General features: G+C 40.8%; 2 protein-coding genes across 5 annotated transcripts in view; both read left to right on the forward strand.

Annotated features, from left to right (window-relative positions):
• Positions 1–9,680, forward strand: part of NGLY1 (N-glycanase 1) — a 31,711-nt gene extending 22,031 nt beyond the window's left edge. The window contains 1 exon segment of the mRNA XM_063408810.1: positions 276–9,680. Coding sequence (XP_063264880.1) covers positions 276–451 — 176 coding nt within the window. The 3' untranslated portion in view covers positions 452–9,680.
• An 8,474-nt stretch (positions 9,681–18,154) lies between these two features.
• The window catches only part of TOP2B (DNA topoisomerase II beta), a 59,367-nt gene continuing 57,092 nt past the window's right edge, over positions 18,155–20,429 (forward strand). For all 4 annotated transcript variants that reach the window (XM_063408811.1, XM_063408813.1, XM_063408812.1 and 1 more), the window contains exon 1: positions 18,155–18,583. In XM_063408811.1, the coding sequence (XP_063264881.1) occupies positions 18,521–18,583 (63 nt within the window). In that variant the 5' untranslated portion in view covers positions 18,155–18,520. The remainder of the gene's footprint in view (positions 18,584–20,429) is intronic.

Below are 20,429 nucleotides of genomic sequence, written 5' to 3' on the forward strand. Positions count from 1 at the left end.
TGTGCATTTAATTAAAGCTGGTACAAAACTCAGTTTTACTATTATACATAGTCCTACCTGCAACTGAGCAGGGCAAGCAAGAACACAAGACTACAAGATACTTGTGTTTTACTAGGAAGGATAGATGCTTCTATGTCTGGTGCCAAATGAATCTGAGTGGTTGCAGCTGAGATCCTTAGACATCCATTACAGCTTAGCCTTTTTAACGTGCATTCTATTATTATATACTGTCTGGAGCTGTGGCTTACTGAGTTATTTATCTTTTCCTCCAATAGATAAAAATCTGTGCTCCTATTCAGATTTTTCTGGAGCAACGGAAGTTATGTTGGAAGCGGTTCTAAGTGGAGGGGATGGTGGAGCTGCATGGCAACACACACAGCTGTTCAGAGAGAGCTTAACAGGATGTGGGGAAAATTGCTTGGAGATAATTATAAAACTCAGTGACCTCTGAGAATCTGAACTGCAGAAACGTACTTTGGATTCCTTGAAGACATCATACCATGGATACAACATGAAGATTTGGTTGGCAATTGCTCTTCATCCTGCTGGCAGCTTATTTCCTGTTTCACTGCCTCCATTAAACCAACTTGAAACTGCACGTGTATTGAATAGGTAAACATCACAATGAAAACCTCTTTGCTATAAAAACACACACCAAAATTAAGGGATTGAACCATAAAGTACCCTTAAATTTTACAGTGAAAAGGAAACAGTTTTTTGGAAGCAAAACATGATCACAGAAGCACAAAGCAATTGTAATTGATTTTCATTTGGAGTTTTGGGATTGGCTTGCTGATTTTTTTGGGTTTTTATAATCTACGTGGAAAAACACGTAGAATTTGAATTCTGTTTTCCAATTACAACAGATGCTTATGATGATTTTAAAATATTTTAAACAATATTAGAGGATTTAGAAGTTTTTTTAAAAAGTTGATTTTGTGTAGTATCCAGAAGTGCTGAAATTAAGTTAATTTCAAGATTGCTTCAAAATTTCCTTTTTAAATGTCTAAGTATTAAACCTGTGTTTAATACTGAGAACTATTTGGAAGCATGATGATTGCTGGGAAAATAACCTCATTTGAAAGAAGTGTTCATTATATACCTAAAATTGTCACGGCCTGTGATATGAAATTGAGGCTTAAAACTGAGTAAGAACATCTTATTTTTTTCTATGAAAAAATAGGTTCTTCATTATAAATACTTTTTAATGATATTAATTCAGATTTACTTAATAAATCTTTTAAGAAGTAGGCATGTAGGTTGAAATTCTTTTAAGCTATTGTCTTGACTTCCTTTAAATACCATTCCCAAATTTGATGTAAAAGTATATCCATTTTTTTCTGTTCAGTTAATGCAGTGTTTAAATTTATTTTCTGTCAATATAATGAAAAATACTATTCAGGAGATGTCAGATTTTGCAGTGCTATGAATAAAGCATGGAGTGAATGTTCAGATGAGATAGTCTTTATCAAATGAGGCAGTCTTTATCAGAATGTTAGGAAGGCCATGTATGGATTATACAAGAGATTTTCTATTATAGAACTAAAATGCAAAGCTCAAACTATGGTTTTATTTTAAAATAAGTGAGAGAGTTAAGGATGATGTTTTCAAGATCACTATTTTTAAAGATTTTCTTCCTTTTTCTGACCTTTCCAACCTCTGTATTGATTTGAAGTGTTTGTCAAAAATAGTTTATGTCGAAATAAAATGTTTGCTGACCTTTCAACAAATCTAAGCAAATATAAAACTATTCAGATTTTATTAGAAAACTGCATATTCACACTGAACACAGGCATCTTAAAAATAGTAGATTATGGCAGCTCAGAAGTGACAGAGCAATGTGTGATGGATTATATAGTTTACTTCAGAATGTAAATGGAGAGTTTATGAGAGGAATTAGAAGAGTTTCTCCACCATAATACAGAAAAACACAGTGGCAGGGTACTGTGTTGTACATACTGGAAGGGTGTTTATGCTTGACTAATGCAAAGGGAATTTGCCAGTCTCCATTTAAAACTACTGTATTCAGTTTCAGTTAAATGCTTTTTCTGAGATTTTGAGTGGGAACCTGACAGAAAACTATTTCAGGCCAATATGGACACTACATTGGAAGAAAAAATGAAAAGGAAGACAATTCAGGTGCCACCGATCAACAAAAATGTTTCCATTTAATATGTCAATAGCTGAAAAAAATACTGCTTTAAGGCAGAAACTGTTTTTGCAGTGTATTACTTAAGAGGACCTTGAGGAATTGCAGAGTTCCTTAACTGCATCTGATAATTTGAAATCAAAAGGCCAAATAAATTTAAAAGTAGCAAGATGAAGTAATTTTCTCATAATTTTGGTCAGAATTTCTGGCAGAAGAGTAATACCTGCAGATAACTTAAAACAATAAAGTAATTGAAGTCCATTTTTTTTTTTAAGTTTGAATTAAAAAGATGGAAAAATGCCATGCCAGTCTAATTAACAAAGAAGTACTTGTGTATTTATAAGATCACATGCAATGAATAGAAGTGCTTATTTTCGGAAAGAATTAATAAGTAAAACACTCAGGCTGAATGGAGCTAATATGAAAAATTCAAATGGAACTCCTTCAGTTGTCTTTTGGAGTACCCTATAAATAGTGAACACTTTGAATCTCTTCATACATAAGCTGTTTTAAAGGCACTAATTTCCTCTGTTGATCTCCATTTCAGCCCAACTCTTAATACATTTAAATTTTTTTTTAACCAGAGGTAATTCCTCATCCACATTTGTTTACCTTACAGTATCCTGAATTTGCAGTGTTACATGATGGAATGATCTGTGCTGCAATCTGCTCTAAAAGTATCATTTTTAAGTTATGCTGGCAATGGTACCACACTGGGTAAGTGGTAGATATTGATCAGGGCATGTGTAGATAGAAGTCAGTGCTTATTCAACTTTTTACAAGTTTGAGGAGGTAGAGATTATATGAGGAAATTAAAGCTCTGTTGCCTAGAAGTGTATGGCTTAATACAGATAAAATCAGCAATGTTTTCTAGGTTCCAGCTTAGTCAGGTACATTTTAAAGAACGACTGGCTGTCCACTGTACCATCCATGGTTGCCTTCCAAGGTTGCACTGAGATGTAACAGTGAAATCTTTTCTGTTAAAGTTTACATAAATACTGTACTCCCCAATTAACACTTGGAAACTAATTTTGGGTTGCATGGTTTCCAACAGAACTATGTGGGAGCTGTGCACGGAATTCCTCCTTTCAAACAAGGATTTGTTGTACTGTTGTCTGTCTAGAGTTGATCATCCTGCTGTTGATTTCTTCATATCCTGTTTTGACACTTAATGCTTAGTAATTTCCTACACTCCAGGAAGTTGCTGGGAAGATGTATCCTTAAAATATATTAAGGAAGGCCCTTCTAGGCAGTGTGGAAAGCAAGAAGAGGTACAAAGCACAGGTATGCAGGAATCAAACAAACTTCAGTGTAAATTATGTAACTTACAGTGAGAAGTACGTAGTGAAAACTGTCTTGTCTGATCTATGAAAATCTGTCTCCTTACCTTATCTGTTATCCTTGGAAGATTTTCCACATATAGTGGGTTGGATTTAAGATATAATCCTTATTATGCGCAACATCAGGAAATGTAGAACACTAAAAATAAAGTGTGTTTGTCTCCATAGTGCGGTGGAATGAAAACAGATGGCAGGCAGCACATATGGCTGCCAGAAGCTGGGAACACCCATTTGCAGAGTTCTTGCAGCTCTAAACAAAACAAGCCAAAACAAAGGAACTCCAAGAGGGGCAGAGATTGTTCCAAGGAGATATCAGGCTATCTGTCCTCTTCTCCATGCCCACACTCCTCATTTTTTACCTTTGGTTGCTCAAGCTAGAAATGGAAGTATACTACTAGTTAAGAATTTAATGGACCTCCTTAGTAATTATCAAAACTTAGTATTTCTTAAGTGTAGGCATTATTTAAAATAAATCTCTGATTTCCATTGTAGGTTCAAACCTCCGTGTTTGGACAAAATTCGAAGTTCTGCCAATGTTATCCAAGCAATTCAATAACATTAAAAAAAGTGTCAATATTGAAGGGACTTCTGTATCTCAGCTTCTCATATCATATGGATGGTTGAGAAGGAAATTGCAGACACAATTCCTTAAACATAGTTGCTGGAATAGACTTAGGTCCTTTCTATACTTTGAATATTTTAGGAGAATTTATTCAACTTTAATGACAGTATTCAGTTTATCTGGTACTGGTTCTGAAGGTTCTTTAAGGGGTACTACTGTTGCAAGCAATGCTTTATGCCTTGTGCCTTATGGCCTCTCTAAAGAGTAGTCAGTGATGTAATGTATATTATGTGTGCCTATATGATCCTTGGTCATATAGTTGTCAACATGAGCAGAAGGGAAGAGCAGTAATACCTGGGACAATTTGGGGCTTTTTATGCTAATCTTGGATATTTAATCCAAGCAGAAGGACAGTAGAGTAAAAAAAAAAGTCTTCAGTAGATTGGAACAGTTCCTTTTTTACTAAAATTTTTGATATCAAAGAACAGAATTTTGAGACCTCCCAGCCTATATTATGGAACTTGGGAATGACCAATTAACAAGGCAAGGTCAAATATATGTATTTTAAGTGCACAGGTATTATGAAGTGTGTAAAGGCTTAAATGTGACTGGGAATAAGACAACAATTATTTTCTCCATTGTTAACATTTTTGTTCTTATTCTTGTGCTTGGGGGCTTTTTTTTATGGTAAGCTTTGTAATTAGGCTTTAGCTTTGTTTATGATTAGCCTGCTTCAGTTTCTGCAGCTTTATTTTTTTCTCATCTAATTTAAAATACATTTTAATTTGCTTTAAGTTATGTACACAATTGCAGCTGTATGGTAAAATACACTATGACAAAAAATAAGTTGGTTCATTTATTTGGTAAAAGGAGGTGAAAGGGATGGATTGAAAATATTCAAACTCAGCAGAAAAAAAAAGCAATAGTAATTAAAATTGATGATACCCAGAAACCAACAAAATTATGAGGACTTAATAAAATTTTATGGCAAAAGAAAATGTAATGGACTACATAAACTGGTGCTGGCAAAAGTAGCTTCCAATGACTGACCCTGGTTTTGAGACATTTTAATGTGTTTATTTGTATTTAGTTCCCTGAATGTTTTCAGTAGAAGAAATTTGCTGAGACTAGTGAACAGCTTTTTTTGAAAATCGGTCTGAGATATAAGGAATATCTGGGTTTAAATATTTTCTATTTTTTACTAGTTTAAGCTATAGAAATAATTTTAAAATTAAAAATTTTAAACAGGATCCCACTTGTTCTAGATAATTCCTTCCTTTATTCCAGTGAATAATCTGGATCTTTGATTTTTGAAAAAGTGTGTTTAAGGATAAATTGTAACCAAGAAACTTTAGGTCCAATTATCTGTAAGGATGTGAGATTTCAGTGTGGCATTGAGCACCTGCTTAGACTTAAAGGACTGAGTCTCCCATTAGAGGGCTTATAAAATGGGGGAAAGATGATTTCACTGTGCATTTTGATGGTGATGTTTCAGTGTATGTTCTGTTCACTTGATCCTTTTATTACATGATGCTGAGTTATTTCATATCCTTAGAGCTTCAGTAATATACTGTATTATCCCTGAAGTCCCAGGGGAACATAATTTCCCCACCAAAAATCATCAGCCAGCAGCTTATCTGTGTTGCAAATCAACAGGAAGTGCTGGACTTGCTTTAGATAAGCAGTTTGGATAACAATATACAGACTCTCCTGTGGAACAGTCATAAGGAAACCAGCTGACCTAAGGGAATGAAGACATCTGAGAGCACTGTTTAAGCACTCGAACTAAAGTAGGTGGAATAGCTCGTCACAGTCTCTTAGAGCAAATGGAAACAGCAGCCAAGTACAGAATGGAAAGAGAGAGCCTCGCTTCTCGCCTCTGCATTATTACCGCTGTGAAGAGAAGGGGGGAAGGTAATAGAATGTATGTGTGTCCATGCTTGCCTTATCAGAAGTCAAAATAACATAGGCTGCAGCAGCTTTTACTTATAGCCAAAGTGCCAGGGAAATGCATGGCATATTAAAAAGCGAAGTTCACTACTGGCAAAAAGGATGTAAAACTTTATTGGCCAAAAAGGAAGTGCCTGGTTTTGGACTGCATTAAGAATAGTGGTGCTGCTCTGGTTTGGTTTAGTATGATGCATGCCCAAAACTGGTTTTGATTTGTGTTTTCTTTTGTTAGGTTGTGTAGGTTGGAGTTTCTGCCTGAGTTTGCTGATTTCCATGATGTTAGCAATAATGATTTAAAAGAAAACAGTCCCATTTCCCCAATTCCCCTCCCCCCAAAAACTAAAACAAAACATTCAAAATAAAAAATAAAAACACCCCTACTAAGGATGTAGGAACACAAACAGGAAGTGTTTGAGTCTGCGGTTTAATTTTAACACTAGAGGATGGAAAAAATTTAAGATCAACGCTAATTAATAAATGTCAAATTTGCATCATTTGGGGAGTTGTTTAGAAAAGTGAATCGTTTCCTTTTCTTTTAATAAATATTTTTTGAAAGGAATTTTTATCATTATGGAGCCTTTCAAAACAGAACCTTTGGAAGGTCTGTGTCAGTACTATGCATGATCTGCCTTTATAAGTTGTCTCAGCCTCGACAACATTATTAGTCATATCAGTTCTTCCTCTACACTTCAAAGTCTGTATATGATAATAGTATTTTTAAGATACACTTTTTTTTTAATAACGGTGAAGCCCCAGAAGTCATATCCAGTGCAACCAACATTGCAGTTTTTCTTGACTATGCACTGTAACTATATGCTCTGCAACGTCATTTTGTAGTTTTATTTCACATTTTAAGGCTTGCTAGTAATTCATATTTGTACACTAGCTTATTGATGGAAAAAAAAGTCACAGAAAGATACAAAGAAATGGGCTTTCAACCCAGCATAAGAATTAACTTTCTGAAGACACAGAGACTTACATGCGTTTCTGGCCCACAGAAACAAAATCTGTGATAGGAAACAGACTAAGAAACATTTCTCAGAATACATTTACCTTTTCTACTTTTGATTTCATTTATTTCACATACAGGAACTGATTACCAGTTGTGAGGAAATTCAAGTTTTTGTAAGTATGTAAGAAAAATACAAGGTCCATCTGTGAACAGAGCATGGAGGCAACATACATACCAGTGAAAGAGTGGCTGAAAGATTTTGGATGTTGAAAAAATAATATAATTCATTTCTAAATTTCATGAGATTTACTGGCTTGTGATCACCAATTCAGTGGAAATCAACTAGAACCTATTCTGTTCCAAGGATTGAATTTTAAATTCATAACTGGGGACTATTTTATTGAAAAAGTTGTATGGAAGGGACACTCCAGTGATGTAGTGTTACTTGTGAGTGGAGCAGGAGTAACTATGAGCAGAACTGGTCAGTGTCTTTTGTGTTTAACACACATTAGAAGGAGAAAACCAGGACTAGCACTACATACTAGCATTACCTATATTAGTGGTGAGATGGAAGATTCTATAGTGAAGCATAAGCAGATGTTTTGTCCACCTTTTGGAAGATTCATTTGTTTAACCTGTGATATCAAGTGTCTCCTGAGGTAACCCTCACTGTTGTGTTCACTCTTAAAAGCCCTTCCAAATTTCCCCTTTTCTAAACTAGTAGTTTCCATCCTTTGAAGCAGTGTCTACAGTGGTGATCAAGGCAACTTCACAGTCACTTGTAGGTAAGATCTGGAGGCTTCCTCACCATCCCTGGATTCTGTCCTCCTCTCTCTTCCCTGTTATATCACCGGCTTACCCCAAACCCATACAGCCTCCCTGTATTCCCTAGTTCATGACAGCTGCTGTTCCCTCTCTGGTGGGCAGTGGGAGAAACCATGAGCAGCATTGTCTGCTGAGGGAGTTCCTTGAATGTGGTCCTCTAAATGTTCCACAGTCTTCATTGTCGGAAGATTTTGTCCATCTCTTTTATGATTTCATTTCCTACCTGCTTTTCGTGTTGTGTCATGTGTTGCCCCACTCCCCATGGCATACTCATAGGACAGCTGAAGCCTCAGCCTTTATCATTCCAGTAATGTGTCTCTCACTGGTATCCTCCTATGTTCCCAGTGTTCTGGTTCCCAGCAAGTCTGCTGGCCACCGAGAGTAGCCTGGTGCAGGCCTGGTAACATAGGCCTTTCCTCATCATTTTGAGACCTAATGTCGTCCAGAAGCCTGAGACGTGACAGAGGTGTTGTAGGGCCCACAAAGCAGAGGGAAGTAGCTGCTACTGTAAGGGAAGGCTTTTAGGACCAACATTACAACCTAGTGTTTTAGTATGTTATTGCATATAGTTCAAAAGGGCAATGAGGCTCCTGACCAAACTAATAAACAGATTTTACTTTATGGGAAATTTTTTCTCCACACCCCATAGAAACATTACAGAAGGACAACTGAAGGAATTGCCATGGAAATTCAAAGAACTGAGTGAATGGCTATGCATTAAGTTTGCATGCTGTGCTACAGGTATCTGTTGTAAGGTTATGAATGCTGTTATACATTCAATATAACTCCAGAGAATAACTCAAGCAAATGCTGAATTGAGAACAATATTTTCATTTCATGTCTTTTTGAAAGATTAACTATTGCTTTTTTGCAAAGACCGGTTGGAGTGGAAATGCAAAACACAGCATTCACACCATTAACATGCTAATTCATTAGGAGGGAATTGAAAAAGTAGTTTCACCTATTTTATTTGCATGTCCCTGCTAGTCTGTTACAGAACCTGTTAGGCCACCATGCCCATGGCTTAGTTAACAACTCTGGAGGGAGCATCAGCCTTAGGGATCTTGGGATGTCCCACCACGTACAGCATGGGAGTAGCATAGATCAGGGGTGGAATGACAGGCACTGCAATCTTCCTGTTTGTAAAACATGGGTAAGTGATCATAAATTAGCAGGGCAGATGTAAGCATTAAGCAGGAGCTGGAGGGAGGCATGGGAGTGCTGTGTTCCACTTGTGCACTCCATTGGGAGAATGTCTGTTGTACGGGCAGCTTGGGAGTGCTGTGTGCTGTGCCTGGCTAAGGAGATGTTTGGCTTTGTGGCTAAAAGCAGTCGTGCTGGTTTGGTGAAGCAACTCAGAGCTGAAGTGTGTGCCATGGAATTTGTGTGAGTGCTGCAGCTTGTGCTACGTTCCCGTGGGTTGGTTAATGTGCCTGCCTCTGTGGCCTGTGACTGTGCTCTGTCTTTATTGTAATCAAAGAGATGATGTGGCTCTGGCTTTGTTGTACTTCAACAACAACGATCAGGAAAGAAAGCATTGTTTGCTCTGCATTCTCTTCAGTTCTGCACAGCAACTCAAAATTACTATCTTTAATTATTTGGGAGAATGGACTGTTTGATTGGAAAGCTGAGGAAAACTTAAAGATTGGAGATTTAAATGTTGCAAAGAACCATACGTATGTAATTGATCTCTTCAACTTTAGCTATTCTATGACTTCAAGTAATTTCATTGTGTTTTCAGCCTTTATGCCAGTGTGCTCTTTCATCGTCATTACTCATGTCCCAGAGAACTGAATCCAACATATTTTGGGAGACATGATAGAAAATAATGAGCAATTGAAAAAAAAAAAAACAGGTTAGCAAACCAGTGGAATTCTCATGCTTGAGAACTAACAAGTGACTTTTCAATTAACTGTGAGATGTAAAGTAAAAGAGGAGCTTCCATGCTTCTTATCATGAGTCACAAGAGAAATGAACTGAGCAGAAAAATGTCATGTTTCAGTAGCATGTCCAAGATGTCTCAAAGGTTACAGGAACATAAAAGAACCTGTAATAATTTATCTATCTTTTCCCAAAGAACTAATGTTAGTACTGGTTCCAAAGTAAATGGAATTCTGGCATGGTTAGTGTCAAATAGTTTCAAAACCTGCTAGAAAATGCATCTATACATAAACCCCATTTTCTAATTTAAGACACATTAGAGGAAGGGAAATGTTGAATGGAATGGAAACTGATACTATGTTGAAATTTCTAGGTAATATGTATTGCCTTTTCATGAAAACCTGATGAATTCATTGCACTTATTACCTGGAAATAGAAGAATGTGAGCAGCAGTAAAAACCAAGGTAAATGGAACCACACTACTTTCAGATACATTTCAAGAGCTTCAGAGCTTCTCACTTTTCAAAGGCTTTCTGCAATAAAAGCTTCCAGCAGAAGAGCATATGTGGAATAACAAAGCTCAGTAAAAACCAACCAAATGAAAAGAAAGGTGAGTTGTTATTACAGTTCTATAGCATGGTGGTAAAAACTTTGGCATGAGCTTACTATGAGGCACAGTACAGGAAATGTATTCTCTCTAGCTGTTATCTAGGAACGTGGGGTGTTACTAAGTTGTTCCTTGCAAAATTATTTTTAAAAAATGAGGAATGTGATTATAGTATAACAGTTAACAGATTTGTTGCAAAAGTAGATATGCTGCCTTATTTGACACTTAGGTCTGTCAGTAAGATGAAACATACAGTACCTTTTCTTTGCTTCATGGTTTGCAAGAAATGAAGGAATATTGTCAAAGAAATGCATTGATGAAAAACATTTTTCTTTACTGTTCTTCAAGTTAAATCCACAGTAGATTTCAAACAGAAATGTGTAAAATAATGAGGACCACAGTGTCCATATTGTTTAGGTTAAAAAACCCCGCAGGTATATGTGTATCAAAGCAAGTTACTTTTAACACATCCTGTAGATGAAAAACTTTTTTCTAGAACGTTAAAATGTGAATTCACAAATTACTAAAGCACATATATTCAAAGTCGTTCAAAAGACTGTTTTGCTTCTTCACAGGTGTCAGCCAGGAATGCGAAATCAAAGAAAGAAATGTTGTGATCAGGATGCAGCTTTCTGAGTTGCTTTGAAATGGAAAGATACTTTTGGAAACCATGCTGGTCTGAAGACCTAGACTGAGATTCCCAGACACTCATAAAAATATGGCACAGCAAAGTGCTGGCTAAATGATGCCAAAGTAGTCAAACACATTGACCTGGCCAGTACTGAAAGCTGTTGCTATTGTGACTTCGGCTACCTCTACCAGCAGTGGCTACAGTCGTAGTGAGCAAGATGTATATAAGAACCACTGATCCAGATGATTTTACTTCATCTGAAAACTGAGGTAATGTGTTCTTACATTTCTCTAAGGAAAGCAGGGGTGTACTAAGGAGCATGAAGAATCTACAGAGCTGATTGGAGCGCTGTAAGGTATGTAGTGGAAAGAGAATATAAGCAGTGTTAGTTGGGTGAAAATAGAATAGGTGACCATAACCTAAACATAAAATCATATTTAATGTGTTGCATTAGGTGCTTTATTTACCCATTCTCCTAATAAATACAGCAAGACTAAAATGCTAAGAAGAAACACCGCTATTGAAAAAAATCGGGGAGGACAGCTGCATGGTATCTGGGAGAGAAACATTCAAGACCCAGAAATACCAGTGTGTTAAAGGATTTATAGGGATAACAAAGGATTTTTTATGAATTTCTGATCATCTTTGTTTAATAATAATAATACCTAAGGAAAATAGAAAAGTGCATGAAGCAGCTAGCAGTGACCATTTGAAAATACTGCTTACTCAATCACGCAAGCTGTTGAATTACACAACTCCTACTGAAATAAATAGGAACTGCTGCTGCCAAGCCTTGTTATAAATGAGGCCACCTGAGAATTGTTGAATAGCTGATCTATAACAAGTAAGTGTTAGGGAGCTGTAAATTCAGATAATGCATATGGTTAAGTGAGTGGCTGAGTCTTGTGTACATTTTACCTGTTTAGCTATACCCTTTGTATTTTTTTAGTTGAAGTATACATCTTATTTTTGTAATTACTTTCTCAAAGACTTCTGAAAAATTAATTCTCAAAAGCCTTAGAATAGTCTGAAACAATTCATTTAAGCAAAGAGAATTACTAGTGAACAGGTTACTGGAAAGAATAACAACTTAAGTCAGCTAGAAAAGAATACTCACAAAACAGTATTGTATAAGCTTCCTTTTTTAAACTGCCTTGTAACTGTCAGAAGAGCATGGTGAGCATATTCCCTGTGCTGTGGCCTATAGAAGAGTAATTCAAATTTTAGGCCATCTAATACCAAACCAAAACCACCATGGTCTGATAATTCAAAGCACTGAGTCACTATAAACTCAAACTGCCAGTACAAATTTACTCTAAGGGTTTCCTCATTAATTTGTTGGATAGGTATGTGCAAACTCTCTGTGGTTCTGCTATTCTGTGCCTAACTGGACCCATTATAGTTCCCCCTGACTTTTCTTTTTGTTAGTTACTACTTCTTGTTTCCCCATTTTCTTTGCTCAGATGTATCATTAGCTGATGTCCTTATGTGTGCCTACACTAGTCCTCTTTCAGAAGGATGTTGGCAGGTCATTCACCCGACTCTTGTTCCTCTTTGCCTCAGATATTCATTTGTTCAAGTATTCCAAAACTTGTGGCCTCCTTCTCTTTTTGCCTTTGACCTCAGCATAAACACTGTGGGTGCCACACTTTAATGACACGCTCTGCCTCAGTGGAGGTTGAGCCATCTGCCTCTCTTGGGTCTTTCCTAAGACTTTTCTCTTTTTGGGTTACCACAAGAACCACACAACTCTCTTCTGAGAAAGGGAATGCAAATGCACACCCTGGCCTAGTCATCACTGATTCCAGTCAAAACTGGTGATATAATGAAGCTGTGCAGAAAAACTTGCCCTTTCTATTTCCTCCTCATAATAAGTCAAAACATAACGTGTCAGAGGTGATTGAATTTTAGCTCAAGAGAGCAAAGTACCATCTCTTTAGACATTTCCCAGGCTTCTCTGCTGTCTACATCAGTCATCCCTTTTCCCCACAAATTCAACCTTGTATAGAAACAACTTCTTCACCTTCCTGTCATTCCAGGAATGAGTATACATGACCTTCTACTATTAGGAAGCAGTCCAATACTCACTTGAAATCTATCATTTCACTTGATCATGTATCAGTCTGGGAGACTGGAGAAATACACTGGTAATGGCACCTTCAATGACCAAGGATAGTCTTGCTGGGTAAAAATGAATTGCCACTCACATTTTCTTGGCCAAACTGTCTTGGGTGAAAAAAACTAGGAAAAACCCTGCATGTTTTAGTCAAAAAGAAATTCTGCTTTGGAAAGAGAGAGCTCCTTTACAGAGGGGCTGGGTAGAGGGACAGTAAGAAAGGGATATGTGGCTAACATTAGAAAAGCTTCTCAGGGAAAGCCTAGCATGCTTTGCAGTATTCAGGGAGTGCCTTACTGAATGGCATGGCATGCCCAAACCTTGCTGGCTGTTTACATTCTCCACACTGATTAACACTGCTGTAATGCACTTGGTGATTCCCACCCTCCAAATCACAGCAGTCTCCTCTCAGCTCAGTATACCTGCTGAGACAGCCACTGCTATCTCAAGTACATTCAGCACAGACCTCAAAATACATCACCTTCTCCGTTCTGTGTTTTTTCCATCGTTTTTGTCCCTCCAGGCGTTTGCATCTTTTCCAACTGCTACCAACTCTTCTAAAAGACTCAGATGTTAATAACATGGATAGTAATTCTATTCATGTTGAGAATTCCTCCCAGTACGGCCAGCTCAGCTTCCCCTGCTTCACCTCTGCATGCAACTTCTCTTGCTGCGTGTGGTCACTGCAGATGTTTGTCCTATACAAGGAATTTTGATACAAATATATTTAATTTCTATGACCAGCCTCTGCCATAGCCACAATTTTGTTTATGCTGCTCAGTGAAAGTGTGTCACAATTTAAGACTAAGCTGAGAGTTAGGAGGCTTGATGGGCTTGGATACTAAAGCACTTGTAGTCACCGATAAATATTTAAAGTTTACAAGTGACACAACTTCCCTGTTCTGTGTGAGAGACTGTGCACTTCAGGTTAGAGGCCAGGCAAGTCAGTGTGATGGCCAGTAACATAACCTTCCTCTCCTGCAGCAGAGAGGTTGTGCCATCCAGGAGGAAGTCAGGTGGGTCAGAGCAGCAGTCCCAGCCATGTGATGGGCAGTCCAGGACGGAGCAAACCCTGGGGATTCTGCTGGATCTCTTCCCCAGCAACAGCCTGGCAGTAGCAGTCACAGCCTGCTCCACTTCAGTTGTCCACACCTCTGCCAACCACACACCGCTTAACAGGTTAGTCACCAGGGGAGGAATTGGAGGGTAAGCAGGGTTTAAGCCATCCAAACCCTCTGTCAAACTGTCACAAGTGGTACATTGTTCCTGGAGGATTAAGCTGGAAATGACCTTTCAAGAAACTGGTTGTGGAACAGTCTGGCCCCAGGAACAGCTACTCACAGAGGTGCTGTGGATACATCAAGTATGTGAGTCCTGGGCACAGTTCAGCTGGGAGTGCGAGGCAGTGCATTGACAGCGCACACCCACAGAAAACCACCAGTGTGGCCTCTTGCTAATTCAACAAAGGTGTTTGAGATACAATTGTGTAAGAACACATGACCTATACATTTATATCGTTAGGTGATCCAGCCATGGGTAGACTTCTCTTAAGTACTTTGGAACTGTGGCCTGAAGGTCATTCACAGTCAATGCAGTACAAGTATGTTGGTCACTCATGTTGTATTGCCACAAACCTACTCAACAATTTGATCTATTATTTCAAAATTATGTTAATGAATTATAATGAAATTTTAAAATGCAGTAGAATATGGAAATTCCTTTATTGCATGTGTAAATATTTAATACTAAAATATGCAATGTTTGTTTATACCTTACTACATGCAATGTCAAATGTGTGATGTAATGGACATCAACTTAGCTTCTTAAATATTTTAGCACAAAATTAACTTTTTCCTGTGTAGTTTTCAGAAAAACAAGAGCTGTGATTGGTCTTGTAAGTGGTTGTATCTGAGTATGTTCACAGAGTAGATAAATGTACATAGTTCCACAAATAGTGAAGTTTTCAGCCCTTTAAATCTGAGTCCAGAAAAGCCACATGGAAAGAAAAGGTTTTATTAGATAGTAAGTAAACTAGAAGCAGCAAATAGCTTAGAATAGATGGGAAGTTTGTACATACCAAGTATAGAGATACTTAAAGATCATGCATACAGCTGTCTTACTGCTAAAATGATTGAACACGAAGTAGTATTACAATAAATATTTTGCTTACTAAAAGCAGTAGTGAAACTGGTTTAAATAGATCATTGTTTTGAAAGCCCATAGGGTACTTCTGTTTATGTTATGGTCTACAACTATGAGGACAAGTAAATCTCCAATGAATTGAAATAAGACTTTGTGTGTACTGTCTCAAGGGGATTATTAATTTAAAATATCACACAATAAGTGTGCAGTATTTGACATGAACTGGTAGTGATTTGGGCAGGTTGCATCTAGTAAAGTAATTCCACTCTATCAAAATGTTATGGCACTTGAATTTGATTCATGCTCAAATCCACTTCTCTGTTTGTTTTAACAGGGATCTCTTTAAATGTGATGAGCAATCTCATTTCACTGCTTCACCTCTGCAGTCCACAGAAGCAGCTGCTTTTAGTCTCGTGAGAACTTTGTCCCACAATCCTACATGATTAGCAATGCAACCACTCAGCATACGTATAAGCATTAGGGATAAAAACAATATCAACAGTCAGCCAGTAACATGCCATGCAGCTAGCATAGTATGGGATGAGAATTAAATAAAATCCAACTTGGACAAAGTCGTTTCAAAGACTAAAGAAAATGCTTGGGGGGAGCATCAGCATTTCCTCCTAAATCTGCTCCAGCATGACACAGACTGAACATGTCTGACCATGCATGTTCAAAGATCAGTAACTGCCAAGAGGAAACTCCCTCTGTCTCTCCAATATATATGGAATTGGCTGCCTTCAAGTCAGATTGCTATCTTCTACTTGGCTCACGTTGCAAAAGGCACACTTCCCACACTAAGGACAGCCTACTTACTAAACAGCTGGAGCTAATGAGAACATGGTACACTGATGTTTGGGACTTGCACTGTTTCTGCTGAAGGGTTCTCTACCAATGCAAAAAGCTTTGAACAGATGCACTCCTGTTTTCTCTGAGCCTCACAATATTCATTGCAGCAGTTCACGGTACATGATTCATTTCAAGGGATCCTACATATAAATTTGAGACTTTGAGAAAAAGAAAAAAAATCAACACAGTTCTAATCAACAAGCCCAAAATTCTGAAGCACTAGGTATAACCCCGAAAGTGTTACCTTCTGGTTCTGCAAGAAACACTCTTTTTCTTGCCAAAAGTAGAAGAAAACACAGCCCACAGCTCAGGGGTACATGCAGCTGTGAGAAAACTAGGCTGGAACACATAACTTACTGTCCCTTCTAGGCAGATGCCATTATTTTCCATAATCCTTGTGCAAGACTTAGATATTAGTTTAATAGGTTCCTTAGAAACTGGCAGAATAAAATTATGCTAAATAAGCAATATTTACTAGAAATTCGTCTGATCCTTCCCTTGAGGCATAATTGAACATTACAACTGACTCCACAAAAGTGGCTGCTCCATTTCCAATCCCTCTACTCCTCAGGAAAAACATTTTGCAAAAGGAAAAGACTTTATATTAGTGCTCTTCCTTTAAAAGGAATTCTGATTTGCCTACTAGCTCAGATGCAGTGCTCCTACTACTCCCTCCTTTTGAGACTTCACATTCTTAATAATTCAAGGAGTGGAACAGGCTGGACAAGGTAGGTCCTTTGCATTTCACACAGCAGAATGAAATTTACTGAATGGGAAGCTGCGTGTGCTGAAGCATTTTTCTACACTTGTCAAAAAATCTGATCATAATATTTACGGTTAGATATATGTATATATATATACTTTTGGTGCAAACTGTCTAAAACTGTACATATTTTTTGTGCTGATACCTAAATTGCATGGATTTTGGGCTTTGTACACACGTTGGTTAGACCTAGGAAGTAGATGCTAAGTTTTCTGGCCACAGCATCTTTTTCAAAACGGTGAATAGGCTTGCACAGGGTTGTGTACTGTGTACAGAACGGGGCGCTGTGCTGTGTGACCCTGTACAAGGACTTTACAGGTCCTTATTGCTCAAATGCAGGATAAAGATCTGTGAGCTGTCCGAGTTAAAGGACTCCTCGGGCTGATTCCCAGAGCCCAGAAGAGGGCAGTGGATTGTAAACACTCGCCTGCCTGGAGCGCCGGGGCTTCCACCCTGCTGGTACCGCCGCGGGTCGCAGCGGTGGCCATTGCAGGATCAGTTACGGGGCTGTCGGAAAGGGGCAGCTGCCCGCCGTGCCCCCGATCGCCTGTCCCACCTACCGCCTCCCCCTTCTCCGCCCGCGCATCGCAGCATCATCCACCTGGAACACCGGGGAGACGGGACAGCCGTGCTCTGCCAGTCCCCAGACTAATTTCCCGGTGTGATCACGGGAAAGCGAGGCGCCTCCCTGCCCGCCGTCGCAGAGCGGGAAGGTGGGCAGAGGGAACCCGTCGCTGACCCGGCAGATGGGCGCGGCTTCGCGGGATCTCTATCCCTGTGCTCATCCCTATCCCCATCCCGATCCAACCTCTCCGCCTCCCTTCGGGCCGCCCCCCGCGCGGCAGCGCCCCCGTGCGGGCCGTTCCCGCCCTGTTGCCACACTCGGTGACGTCACACGCGGGCTGTCCTTCTGGCTTCTCGGATTGGCCGGCGCCCGGCGCAGCCTTCCCGCCTCCAGCGCGCGATTGGCGGGCCGGCGCGTGATTGGCGGGCAGAAGGCGCGGGGGGAGAAGAGGCCCGGGCCGGCTGCGCGGGGAGAAGCGGCCGCGGCGCGGACGCGGAGCGGGGCCGGCGCGGTTATTTATTGTCTACGCGCGGCGTCCCGGCGCGGACGCGGGGAGAGCAGGGGGAGGAGGCGGCGGCGGCGGTGGGGGAGCACCGGGCACCAGGACGCGGGGTGGAAAGAGGAGGGGAAGAAGGAGGGGGCCGGGCTAGCACCGGGTGTGCGTGTGTGCGGGGGGCGCGGAGCCGGAGAAGGGGGTTGCTGCGCGGGAACGCGCGCGCGCGCGAGGGGCGGGAAGGGAGGGAGGGAGGGAGGGGACGAGGGAGGAGGGAGGGAGTGGGAGATTTTTTATTATTAATCTGTTTTCCGGGCCTTTGTGGCTGCGGGGGGGGGGGGCGGCCCGGGGGTGAGGAGGAGGGCGGGAGGCAGCAGCGCTACGGCGGCGATAGCGGTGGCTGTTGTTGCCGCCGCTGCCGCCGCGAGGCGAAGGGACCGGCCCGTCGTCCCTTTAAACTAGCGAGAGCCGCAGGCCCGGCCGGGCCCTCCCTCCCTCCCTCTCGCTGCCTCCCCGCCGGCGGAAGGGGCGCTTTGTGCGGGCCCCTCGGCCGCCCTTCCTCGGTACCGGGGCGCCGGTGAGGGCGGGAGAGGCGCGAAGGGCGGGCGCGGAGCAGCCCCAGGCGCGGTGTCGGTGCCGGCCCTCCCGGCCGCCTCCGAGCGCCCTCGCCTCGGCTGAGGAGAGACGGGCAGAAAATGGCAAAGTCTGGAGGAGGAGGAGGAGGAGGCGGCGGCGGCAGCGGGGGACTGACTTGGGTGGTAAGTTGTGGGGCTGCATTTCGTTGCTCATGGGTTTTGCTACCCGGGTTTTATTATAAATAATATTTCTGTTTGCGTCCCTTGTGTGTGTGGAAAGAGCGCGGGTTGGCTTTGAAAGGAGGGGAGAAGCTGAGGGAGCAAGCTGAGGGCTGGTGTGGAAAGCGACGCGCTGTGGAGCCGCCGCTCGGTGGAGGGCTCCGGGGTAGGAGGAAGAAGCCTGGGCTTGGAAGTGGTGTTACAGCTGTTGTCCCTGTGGGGGCTTCTCGGGGTGCTGGGAGCCGTAGGGAAGAGGTCAGTCTGAGCAAACAGGTGGGAAGCTCCTGGGGGAGCGGGTGGGTTGTCTTGAAGGCGCTGTCCTCCAAAGCGAGATACGGTCTGTCTGTCGTCCCGCCAGAGGTGCAGGTTTTGCCCCTCGTTCCTAGAGCAAAGCCTTTGTGGGCTAGCAGAGGGTCTCTGTGTTGATTTCGTTTTCTTTTCCAACTGTGTGAAAGGACAATACTTGAAGTTCCCAAGTTTCAGAGGCAGGAAGCAGGAGCTGTGTGCTTGCTATTCCATCTTGGCATTCAACTTTATCATCTTCCAAAAGTTGTAACTCTGCAACAGACCCAGGGAGGGGGTGTTTTACTGCCTTTCATGCATTGGTCGGGAGTACTGAGATGAGAGAGGGTGCTGGTGATAACTGACTATGGAACTGGTGAATCCTTTTGAGCATCCTTACAGTCCTTTGAGAGTACGAGCCTGGCTCCCGGTGCAGAGGTGCTCCCCTGGTCAGGAGTAAGAGTGGATGCTCTCAGCTTTTGGTGAGACCTGAGAGGAAGGAGGAGCAAAGGTGACCTGAAGGTTTCTGGTTCAGCCAATCAGTAACTCCAGTGCCTTTCTCCTGCTCAGCATAGAGGGGTAACTTCTGTGTTTAAGCAGAAGACACTACATCCTGGTGGACAGGTGGTAAGGTATCTTTAGTCAGACACATGTGCTTTACAGAGGTGGGAACTTTTAACAAGCCGTGTTAAACAGAATAATAGCAAGCTTGTTCTTGTGTTCCTCTACATCTTGGAGCTGTTGAAAAATAAATATTATTGAAGTGAACAAATCCTGTGTGTTCTGCTGGTGGACTATTTCCATGGCTCTAATTACTGCATTTTATGTTGGTATTTCTCTTTAAGAAGCTGGCAATGTGGAAAGGTATATTTAAAAAAAACTGTGCAAGTTTCTGGGTGTGCCCCTTGAAATCACACAGTTTAGACATGTGAACATGTCTGAGTTGAGAAGCTAAAATTATTCTCCTTTCTTTCCACAATATTTTGCAATCTTTATCAACTGTGGTCTTTGGATGGCTCTTCAGTATTAAGATTTTACTATCTAGGTTTGACCAAGTAATTGAAAGTTTTACAGCTCATACAGAAAACTGCAGAATGAAGTGTGAAAATGACTGAATAGGCATTTTTATTGAAACATGTTCTTAAATGTAATGGGGTTGAAATTATGGTGAGTCAACAGTTTCCTACAACTGGAAATTATCAAACTTTTCATTCTCTAAAAGCAGTAAAAGTTAAAAGTGTTTTTGTCAGCTCAGAGTAGTTGTAGGGTAATAATCGGATTTTAGTTAAAACTATGTTCATTTATTTTTTCAGAAAACAGTGGGACATTCTTTCTTTCTCTCGTGTGCATTTTAAATGGTGAAGGTAGAATTTCTGACCCAGCTCCTAAAACCAGACCTGTTTCACATCAGCTGCAGAACACTGGCATACAAAAGAACAATATTGTTGTAGCACTGAATTGGATGGGGCCATGACCAGTGTGCCAGGCTAAAAAAAATGTTGGTTTAGGTGGTGGTTCATTTGTAAAT

This window comes from Prinia subflava, chromosome 1, assembly GCF_021018805.1.
Source record: "Prinia subflava isolate CZ2003 ecotype Zambia chromosome 1, Cam_Psub_1.2, whole genome shotgun sequence".
NCBI classification, from domain to species: Eukaryota; Metazoa; Chordata; class Aves; order Passeriformes; family Cisticolidae; genus Prinia; species Prinia subflava.